The 12157-nt window shown below is 37.9% G+C and overlaps 1 protein-coding gene across 2 annotated transcripts in view; it reads right to left on the bottom strand.

Annotated features, from left to right (window-relative positions):
* Window positions 1-12157, bottom strand: part of LOC122665344 (rhodanese-like domain-containing protein 8, chloroplastic) — a 38396-nt gene that overhangs the window by 23344 nt on the left and 2895 nt on the right. For both annotated transcript variants that reach the window (XM_043861465.1, XM_043861464.1), the window contains exon 2: window positions 8429-8482. In XM_043861465.1, coding sequence (XP_043717400.1) covers window positions 8429-8482 — 54 coding nt within the window. The remainder of the gene's footprint in view (window positions 1-8428; window positions 8483-12157) is intronic.

Below are 12157 nucleotides of genomic sequence, written 5' to 3'. Positions count from 1 at the left end.
ATAAAAATCAAAAGAAGGTTGAATAAAACGACAAATCACCAGTTTTAACAAAAGGGGAAGATTTTCATGGTTAATAATAAGGATTTCAGTATTGGTATCATATCAGAGGGGTGATTTTAAGAGACGTATTGTATCATATCGTATCAGAGAGATGCAAGATACGCATGGAAATGGTCAAGAAATGTATGGATGTGCTTATGATGCAGGCCCGTTCAGCGTTGCCACATCAGCAACTTCCTTTGTCCCTGTGAGGTCGAGTTCTAGCCCAAGTCGTAAAAAGGATTCCTTCCCCTCAACAGATTGCTACAAGAATCACTTTCCTATTTTTGAGGGACAGCTAGAGATTGTTAAAGAGATATATTTTCCTATTTTTTAGGGGGAAATTAGCTATTATTTTAGCATTTAAAAGCAAATATTACCGTGTTGGAGAGCTTGCCAAGAATAAGAGATCTTAAATTGTCACACCCTGGCCCGGTTTCTAAGGGCCAAGTATGACTGGATGTGTCTCACATCCAACCAACCCACTAGGATCGCAAGTGCTGTACTCTATTCGCAATCATATCCACAAATACAGAATTAAAAACAACGGAAGCAATTAAATACATAAATAAAGCAGCAATAAAGGGAGACTAAACTGAACAGTGATATATATATATATATATATATATATATATATATATATATATATATATATTCAAAAGACCAGAGTTACAGTGATTCTTCCATAAACAAAAGAATTAAACAAAAGGTCTTATGTACATAAACTATACAAAAGTGTATAAGTAAAGGAGGGGAAGAAGCCTGAATCTAGCAGTATCTCAGGAGAACGTGCAGTCATCGCACGAGCACGAAGCATCGTGCACCACCGTCAGAGGAGCATCAACTCCAAGGGCTGAAGGAGAGTCCTGCATAGAGGAGACTCCCACAGAAGTAGCAACAAGATCATCTGGAAAAAAAAAAAAGGATCCACGGGGGTGAGCTCCACCGAGCCCAGTAAGGGAAATACACAAGCAAGTGCAAATAGTCCATGATGCATGACCTAGATCTAAGAATGCACCTAACAGCAATACTAAGTCTCATGAGGTATAAGTGCTACTGTAGTAGGTATGATATTCCCAGTCACGGAATGAACTCATCGGTCTTCCCAAGAATACCACTCTACTACTGTGGAACCCCGCCAGTTCCGGCATGAACTCATCGGACGCTAGCAGACCCCCAATGACTAACCCTACTGTTTGATCCCATAGCTGAGTACACACCCTAATATGGGACAGTGAATGGCATTCCGGAATTAACCCCTCGGACCTACCACGGGTTATCCAACACCTCAACCCCTGTTGGTAAGGGTCGTAGCACTGGGTTCATGCCAATCCTAACCTAATGCATACTATCATGATGACATATGAATCATAATAGATAATACAACAATTATGTCCAACAACATCAACATCATAATAAATTTCAAGAATCAAGTAATAAATGCAAAATGCAATATGGAAATACAACCTAATATCATGCACATCTAATGCAAAGAAGTTAAAGCTAACAAAAATACATGATCAGTGTTATTAGTATGATGCATGACATGGCAACCATAACAAAACAAAATTAAATATCACAAATACGCCGAAATTAAAGTCAAAATCCCCTTACCTAAAATGTAGCTTAGCCTATTGCAATTAACTCTCCAAGACCAAGCAAAACAAACAATAACAGTAGAAACATACCTATACAGCATGCAAAAACATCCATTAGGCCCAGACATGGCCCAGAATTAAATCCTATAGAGTCTAGGTCATAAGGGCACCAAAATGGGGAGCCGGATGCAGACTTCCAGGGAGCTGGTCAACCGCCCCTGGGCCTGCAACAGCATCCGGCTCAGTGTCCGAATTTGGGGTTTTTGCTTGAAATGACCAGATCTTAACATGCATGGCCTTAATTGCAGGTTTTGAAGTATATTTAAAGTGGGTCAACCTAATTTCATAGTTTAATTTTTAAAACCATAATTAAATTGGGGGTTTTAGCTAATTAACCTAAATTAGTATTTTAGGGCTCAATAGAATAAGAGATTCAGCTGTGATTTGAAGAACAACATGAAATTCACAACTAAATATCAGGTCTGAACCATAGATAAGTTCAAATTGAGAGGTCAGAGATAGGTTCAGGTAATTTAATCCACCCTGCTAAGGTTTAATGGCAAATTTCTTTAGAGAGGTCAATTAGGGACAGAGATAAGAGAAGATGAGGAAGAGGACAGCAAAGGTTCATGGCTTACCTGAATTCAGAAGTGAAAACAAGATGGAAACAACCTTCACTATGCAGCTCAGCCTCTAATGGTGGTTCCAAAGCTTAATTCCAAGTATGGGATCCAAACCTTCAAGAACAGGCCTCTCTTCTCCCTTCTTCTCTTTTCTTCTTTCTTGTTCTCCAAGAGAGAAATTCATTTCTGATTTCAAAGGCTTAGAGTTGTGAATAATGTTTATTTTAGAATGGGTTGATATATATAACTTAAGCACTAAGGGGCAAAATGGTCATTTGGACGAAATTAGATTTAAATCTGATTTCTAATTTGATTTAAATCTGATTTCTAATTTGATTTTAACAGAAACTTCGTACCTATTACACTAATTTAACCATAGAATGACGTCAGACGACATCAAGGGGGTAATCCGTACACGGGTAATTGTCTGGAACAAGATTTTCCACTGGGGATGTGGGTCCCACAGAGGCAATTTTACTAAAATACCCTTCTAACCCTATTTGGTCGTACAAAACATTATATAAATTTATTTAAATCATACTTACAATAATTCTAATTGAGGGAAAACTTTTGCATAGCCTCCAAGCAGCAAATCCGACACAGGTAACTCCGGTGCGGGGTTTCATTGGGGTCCTCTGACTCTAGAAGGGTAAGTTGGGAAGGATCCTTGGAATCCTCCATAGGTGTGTCGAGTATTTCATCTGTGCCCTCGACTGATGCAGCCCATAGCATCGAAGCAATCATAGACATAGAGCTGAAACCTGAGATCATACAAGTTCCAAAAAGTTTAAATTTATTACGGATTTTACATAAATCCTATTTCCATTCCTACAAGTTAGGGGTTGAAATTCTCAAGGAAGCCTAACCGCAATCCATGCCACATACACATCATTGGACGAATCTTGAAGAGAGAGAATGCTTGGACGATTTCTACAGCCCCTTTCTTAATTTCTTAGTTGTAGGAATTCAAGAAACCAAGAAAAAAAAAAGATAGGATTTTATGCTAGGAATAAAACATCAGAACTCAAAATTGATATAAAGCAAGACCTTGTAATCAATGGAGAAGAAGAGAAAAGGTGTGGGATACCAATCATGTATGCCAAGCTCAACAACCCCAAAACTCTTAAAAATACTCGTATTCTTTACTCAAAACATCTCCAATTGATGGTGGTGTACTACATATATTAAAGCCTTCTAAAATTCTTAAATTGACTCATAAAAGACTCCTAATCACTCTCACACACTCAATAAAATAAATGAACTCAAAACAGAATTCTTAAAAGCTATTAAGTATCCTAACCTAACCTAAACACTTAATTTAACTACTAATCCCGTATACTAACTTTACCCCCACTTTATGGACTTATAATAGAGGCTCATTACATAATAAACCCAAATAATAAGTCCAATGCCCATAGAACCCAACCATGGGCGAAAATTAAGTATTCTAAGGCCCAATTGGCCCTGATTGGACACCCTTAACTGCATCAATAATATTTTAAAGTACTCCTCATTTATGCACAGACCTTCATGGAGTTAATCAGAGAAGGTCCTATATGTCATGTGGCTCACTTTGTTCTTTCTCACACACAGCTAGGGTTTCAGGGAGCATTTAGGAACTCCTAGTACTGTTAGACACAAGGATCAGAGGCAACTTTTGCAATGACCAGCTTTATTCTTCTTTGTTTAGCTCGTCTGCAAAACACTAAGAGTAATGAGATCGACCATCATCTCCTTTTTTTATGTCATTTCTTATTCTTGCTTGTTCACAAGTTTGTAATATCTAAGTTGAATATATGCAAGTTAAATGTGTTTGAAAGCATGCTATGGCATTTGTGCCTCTTTACTTTGTCATATCTAAGTTGAAGATATGCAAGTTAAATGTGTTTGAAAGCATGCTATGGCGTTTGTGCTTCTTTACCTAAATTATATATATTTTACCAGGTGGGATTTGATCATCGACCATCATCTAGGTTTCCACCTGAAAATTTTTGAAACTTAAAACCCCTATTTGACATTAAAAAAATAGCTGTGTAGAACTTAAAAAAATAAAACATATGATGCGGCTCTCAGGGGAAATCTGAGATCAACTATATATTAGGTGGCTCCCACATAAATAACATCTGATACTTTCCTCATTTTTTAGATAAAAATTAATGTATGCAGCCACAATGTGATTGAATACTCAGTTAAAAGTTGAATATGTAGAAAGCATGATTAAAAGGGGAGTTTTCTGTTGGGTGGGATGCTATGGTCAACAATAATGTTCCATTGTCCCCCCAATTGTCAACACTTAATATGTCCCCTATTCCAGTTAAAAACCTATCTGGATAATTTGTCTTGTATGAGTTTAGAATTGGAGTACTGTGAAGGGGTAAAGAAATTGTAGAGGTACTGCACGGGGAAATAGATTACTAAGTTGTCTCTTGGATGTAACTTTATATCGGGATCCCATTTCTTTCGGCTAAAGCGTGAAGTACATGGTCCAAGCTATGAAAAATTACAAAGATGCTAAAACATCATAGTGTAAATTCAGACCAGCCATGAACCATCTGTTTTCAAACATCTGATCATAAATTCAACAACCTTCAACCATCTGATTTATTTTTTTCTAAGGAATCTTGTGCTTCTACTTTTTAAATCAAATACAGGCCATGTAAGGCGCATGTATGTGGAGACACACAAAACCCATTTCAACAAAATGTCACCAACATTTCATTTGACCTTCACACCATACTTGTTACGGACTGCTAAGTGAAATTATGACCGCTGTGCTGGTTGTACAGTTGAAATTCAACATAGGGGATTACATGAGGGAACAGTGAGAGCTTCCCCCAATGTGGATTCTGATCTTCTGTCCTGCTTGGATAAATTTGATAGAACTATGATTTGTTTCAGTATAACATTAGTTCTGTCATTGAAATGTATCCATGCAACATCTGAACCCTTTGGGATTGAAATTCAGCATCAGGAATGCTGGGTGATTTGACTGCCATCTCTACTTCCCATGCCAGAAAAGCAACAAAAGTGCAAGATTTGTGATTCTTCATCTCAAGTTTGAAGAACTTCTGAAAGGTAAACCATTTTTTCCTCAAAGGTAAACTCGCTTTTTTTATTTGGCGAGACGAGATGGAGGTCGAAACCCAGAAATACCCCAACTCGGTCGAAATCTCGGTTGAGTCGAGATCTTGGTTCGACCGAGATTTCAACCCAAACCACTTTATAAAAATGCCATATCTCGACCGAGAGGCGAGATCTCGCCTCTAACTTGACCGAGAGCTGGAGAACCTTGCTTGTGAGCTACTGCTTCTTCATTTTTCACCTGGAATTTGACGTAGAACCTGTCGGAGACATCATTCAGCTATAAAAATGCAAGATTTGTGATTCTTCATCTCAAGTTTGAAGAACATTTGAAAGGTAAACCATTTTTTCCTCAAATTTGAAATGTATCCATGCAACATCTGAACCCTTTGGGATTGAAATTCAGCATCAGGAATGCTAGGTGATTTGACTGCCATCTCCGCTTCCCATGCCAGAAACATTGGCATTCATCTTTATGCTCATCCTGAGCTTGTGGAGATGGTTGTGCCTTATTGGCCTTGGCCCAGCACACCATCAAATCCATAGTTGACAGAGAGGCTATTGATGAGGATAATGCCAATGAGGACTATCATGATAATGATGATGACCATTAGCATGGTACAAGAACTCGTCGAGATCTCGGTAAAACTCGCTTTTTTTATTTGGCGAGACGAGATGGAGGTCGAAACCCAGAAATACCCCAACTTGGTCGAAATCTCGGTCGAGTCTAGATCTTGGTTCGACCGAGATTTCGACCCAAACCACTTAATAAAAAGGCCATATCTCGACCGAGAGGCAAGATCTCACCTCTAACTTGACTGAGCGCTGCAGAACCTTGCTTGTAAGCTGCTTCTTCTTCATTTTTCACCTGGATTTCGACGTAGAACCTGCCGGAGACATCATTCAGCTACAAAAGTGCAAGATTTGTGATTCTTCATCTCAAGTTTGAAGAACTTTTGAAAGGTAAACCATTTTTTCCTCAAATCTTTTTTTTTTTTTTTAAAAAATTATTCAAATCTTGGTGAAATGCTTTCAATTTAATATATGTTACATAACTTTGGCTGATATATGCAGATGGTATTTCAACAACCTAGTGACAGTAGCAGTGGATCTCACGCCTCAGCACTACCGCCTCTTCTATACCCTAGGATAGGGAACTTGGAATATGTTGATGACAACACTTACATGAGTTGTGTGGCAACCTATGTGCAACACTACAACAGCACTATGACATGGGAAAACTTGTGGCATGATATGGAGTTGAATGCTTGATTCAGTAATATGGCATGGGATGATAGATGTAATATGTTAAGATTGATGTAATTATATACTTTTACATTTATAATATTTATTTAAGTTGTTCTATATTAATTGTATGATTTGATTGCATTCAATTACTAAATTATGTGTAGAATATGGCCTATTAGTACGTCGTCGCTTACCAACATAGGATCTGAAGTGAAACACCTATTTGGACTTTGTTTTTGCAAAATCTGATGAAGCCATTGTGTTTAAGTGGCCTAAAATAGGCTGAGTACCAAGTTTCAGCCCCAAAATAGGTCTAAAACCCACTGAAACCAGCCATCGAGTTAAAAAAAACAAAAAAAAAAAATTTACCCCAACTCGCCGAGATCTCGGACCAACTTGGTTTTTGGCCAGGGCAAAACCTGTACCGAAACCGAGTTCTTGAACCTTGATGATGAGTCCTTGAGGATGAGAGCCATGAGTACAGTGCTGAGGAGGACATGCTAAATAAGGACAATAGTCTGAAGCTAATAATGTTGATGGTGCAATGGGTGAGTATGAGGGATCTGATACAATTCCTGACCTTGAGGTCCCTGATTACCTCCTCAAATGCGATGAAGGAGATGACGAGGACACGCAGGAAATGCTTCATGAGTCTGTTCACAATGGTATACCTTACATATAGCTATGACATTCCTTTGGAAAACTAGAAAAGGATTTTGGAAGAGTCCTACATGAACAAAGTGAAGTTTATATGAGCCCAAAAATCTATATACACCACCATACACTGGAATGTATGATTATTATTGAATAAATAATCAAAGAGATTTGCTTTTGCATGGAAAATCACTCTTTCCTTGAAGATTTGATTCCTAAACACCTATTCATGTGATGGAGGTAAGCTCTATTCCTCTTCTCCTCTTATTCCTATATTATATTTATTGATTTACCCCATCCACATTAATAAATATCTACTGTGCAATTGAACTTTGTTATAATTCTCTTTTTTTTTTCTTTTTTTTTCATGGGGGGTGGGGGTGAGGGCTTACAATTTCATTTAAAGGAGAGAAAAGAAGAGAGATATCGTTAACAACATAGAGAAGATACCAGCAATCAAAATCCACAAAGGATTCAAAGACCTAGAAACATGAAAAATTTTCTGATTACACAAGAATTTCCTCCCCAAAGCACAATCTTGGGCGAAAACCCCTTGTTTCGCCAAATAATCAGCCACCTCATTGACAGTCCTTGGGTCCCTTGGATTTGGACTTGCATATGAGAGGCTAAGAACCAGATTGCTCTAATGTGTAAGACTACCGCCAGGCACTCGTCCAAACACTCTTCAATCCAACGAATTACATTGGCTGAATCACCCTCTATAATGGCTCTAAAAAAAGCTCATTCTTGCTAGAAGCTCCATCCTGGTTCTAAGAACAATTAATTCTGCTTTAGTGGAATCTCCTTCCCTTAATGGACCTGAGAAACACCCATACGCTCATATGTCCCGTCTTCTAATCATGCCACCAATTCCAGGAGGGCCGGGATTACCCAATGAGCATCCCATCAATGTTCAGTTTCCCCAAACCATTAGGAGGAGGCTCCCACTTTATAACTGGCCAAAACACTACCTCTCTTGAGATGATCAAAGGACCCAATTAACTTTATTGCAAATCTTTTGTACTTAAACCCACTCCCAAAACCTCCCAAACATAGTGCAACCATTATTTGTATGATTTAATGGATTTAAGCCCTATTTAGGCTAGCCCCTAGGTGTCCTGCATCTACAAAACAAAGAAAATACCAGAAAAAGCAATCACTGATTTACAAGGGAAGAAACCATACCTGTGCATTAATCCCTTTCTCATTTATATATACTCGACCATGAATGTCAAGACCCTGGTAAAATTACATTCCATAAAGGTAAGGAAGAAGAAAATATAAATTTATTACAAGATACTCAAAAATAAGAAAAAACAGTATTTATACTGCCTATTCATTAAAATAAATGATTTGGCATACATAGACACATGCACATGTATGCGCATACTATAGATAATTATATACAAGGCAGGTAGTCTGGTACACACATAGGAAATAATTGTTGCATCACATTAGAGAAACTCAACTACTCTATCCACTGTCCGACCAGGACACTATCTCATCTGGTTCAACTGTCCGTTGAAGAACCGACATCCAGAAGACACCATTTTTTTAAGAATCAGAGTGAAGGAGGATTTAAAAGACAAAAGCGGTAAAAGAGCCAGGAATCACAAATACACAGGTGAAGGTTACATTGTAATTACATTACCAACACATTCAAAACTGGCAATGACCTGCAATGACCCCAATGGCTATAAAACGGTATTTTTCAACGGCTATTTCCAAGGGTCGACAGGCCATCAAGGCAGTCGACCAGCTCTGTCAAAGATAGAGCCGTTTGAGACTTTTTGGCCACATCTTTTGGTCATTCCTTCTCTATTTAAGAGATGTTTAGGGGAGTTTCAACCAAAGATTTAAATCTCGATATCAGCTATATCAGATAGGTGATTTTAAGAGACGTATCGTGTATTCATATCGGAGAGATACGCTAAAGATATACGCATGGAAATGATCAAGAAATGCATGGATGTGCTTATGATATATATAAAATACAGTTTGAAGAATAAAACACCTTATTATGCAATATGTAAATATATATCAGCTTGATGCAAGGATTTGAGTCATTTTTACCTAATCTACCATGTGCATATCAAAAAAAAAACGATTTGAGCACCCAAAAAAAAAAAGAGATCTACAACTTTGCCTTTTTGATGCAGATAAGTCACCTAAAGGACTTATTTTAGTGAAAATGAGTCTTGGGTCGGGCTATGTATGCATTGGGCCTTTGATTCCATGTGTTTTCTTTATAATGAGCCACTTTAATGGGAACTAAAATGTGGGTACAAGGTAGGCATACGGGATTAGGCTTAGTAGTATGTTATTTTCATCCCTAGTTCAAGTAGGAATAGTTAGCTATTAGTTTATTTTTTTTACTTCAGCAAAGTTGTAATAGCTTTTCAGTACTCCTATTCATAGTAGGCATTTGCTTTCAGTTTTCCTAGTTATAATAGGAGTTTATATTTCAGTCTATATAAACATTGTATGGCTGCTAAAGCCATCAACAATTTGATTAATTGAGAATTTGAGAGCTTTGTGCCATAAGGATCTGACAGTGATCGATTGGGAGGGATTCCCTGGCGTGAGATAGGTCAACCACTTCAAGTTTTCTTTCCCATGCTCTGTTTACCGCTAGGTTGGAGTTGGTGTCTCTTGTGTGATCAATATCCTACTGCTGTGGCTGTTTTGATTGCTAAAATTCAGAGGGTTATTGGTCTGTCGTCTACTGTTAATCTTCCATTATCAAGTGATTATATTTCTAAGTTTAATTTCAATTCTATTGGTTCAATGTCATCCCCTGTTTTCTAGTCCCTTTGAGCCAACATTTTCATCCTATAAAACCCTATCCCCTGCCCTGTTTCACCTGCGACTTTAGGACAATATAGCCTCACCCTAGACCCTACTAGACCACAGTTTGGGACCCTTTTGATTTCTGGTTTGTGAGATACTTAAAAATCTCTTTTTTCTCAGTTTTCACTATTTTAGATTTGGCGTTTTTCAAATTAGTTATACTTAAACCATCTTTTTCTACAATACTATAGGACTTTGATTAAACTACTAAGATTGAGGTCTGATCCAAGTTCCAGGCCAATCCGTTGGTTGGATTGGATTTAATTTCAGTTTCACTGTTTCTAGGATCTCCGCCCGAGAGATCACAGTTTCCTAAATTACTCTCAAACCGCTCATCGGATCATTCCCATCTTTTGAAGGGTTCTTATCTTTCCTATTAACAATTGTTCCTAGAGTTTGGTGTTAATCTGAGAGGTTTGAGTTTTCTGTCAATTTTGGGGTTTTCTATTCGAGTGGGGTTTGTCTTGGGATCTTGTCTGGAAGGTTTTCTTTCAACCCTTCATCACTCTCTTTCGTCCAAAATATGTTTCCATCCGTGATTTGTGCAGTGTAAAATTGTAAATCCCCAAAATTGTTGAAATGGTGAAGATTAGGGTTGTTTTTTATGTTAGATGATTTCCCCAACTCAGATATAAGAGAAAATCAAGTTTCCATGGCCTTCGGTTGCTCCTGGTTTCATATCTCACTCACAGTTTATGTTTTGCAGGTTTAAAGGAGGTGTATCAAGTGTATCTTACCTGTATCGGACCATATCGGACCGCATCGATCCTGTATCAGACTGTCTCAACCTGTATCGGTCAATACAAATTTTATTTTTTTGAAAAATAAGTATCATATCGATACCAATACATATTGGCTGATATGATACGGCACTTACCGATACTTAAAACCCTGGTTTCAACCAAGACTCTTGCATACATTTTGCATATATTTTAGTTTTGGTTTAAAGTGTTAATGAGAATCATAGTCTTGAGCTTTCAATTTGTACATTTTATCTTTTGAGATTTAGTGTTTTCAATTGTAAATCCGGCTATTGAGTTGTTTGTTGTAATTGAGTGGAAACACTCAAAGTCCCTATAAAGAGAGTTGTAGTAAGAGATTGGGTTGTGACTGTAGCCCGGAAAACTACTTGGGTTTAATTGTGAGCCTGGAGATACAGTTAGGTTTGAGTGTGAGACCGGAGAAACATTTAGGTTAATTGTGAGCCCAGGAAAACAATTGTGAATGCTTGATCAATGCCATTTGGAAATTGATCATAGTGGTGTTGCTTGGTAGTTAATGCAGGTAAGATGCCAAACCACTCTAACTCTCATTGTATACTCATTGTCTATATCCCCCCTTCTCTCAATTATGTCTTGCGTTGCCTTGCAACATTGCATTCATCTTTTGATTAGGATAGTAAGTTGGTCAACTTTATACCGCCATACCCAATTCACCCCCTCTTGGGTTGTCTACCAATCCAACAAGAAACACCAACAACTTTGCAATCACTCAAAATAAAGTTGTAGGACACAAAATAATATAGCCTTAGACACCTTATGAGCTGCTTTAATGACATCCTCTCATGGCTCTAAAGCACCCTGTCAGCACCACGAATGAAGCACACATTACTTTCCTCCCATAGGATCCTGAAAGTGGAAATTAAAACAGCGTTCTCAAGAAATTTGCCACTTTCTGATCTTGGACCCTAACAGGATAACCAATTCTTCGGGAATAACCAATTCAGGCAAAACAATTTGACTATTGATGCAAAACTATGTGAAGTAGTGCCTTTATCACAAACAGTAAAAGCACAATGCAGAAGCAACGGAGATTGCAAAAATTCCTCACCCACCTCCCACATGAGGCAAATTTAGGAGAGAAGGTAACTATGTAGTGCAGTGCTGACCCCAAACTAGAGAATTCAGTGGGAGATCAGCTATTAACAGCATCATAGGAAAGGACAAACCAAATTAGGAGAAATTTGAATAACTGAAAGAGGAGTTGTCTGATTATGCTCAAATTTAGGTCAAACGCTGTTTTTAACTGGATAAGTAACCCTGTCAAGTTTGGTCTGAATCTGGT

The sequence above is a fragment of the Telopea speciosissima genome, chromosome 6 (genome assembly GCF_018873765.1).
Source record: "Telopea speciosissima isolate NSW1024214 ecotype Mountain lineage chromosome 6, Tspe_v1, whole genome shotgun sequence".
Classification (NCBI taxonomy): Eukaryota; Viridiplantae; Streptophyta; class Magnoliopsida; order Proteales; family Proteaceae; genus Telopea; species Telopea speciosissima.
This window is presented reverse-complemented; position numbering and strand designations above follow the sequence as displayed.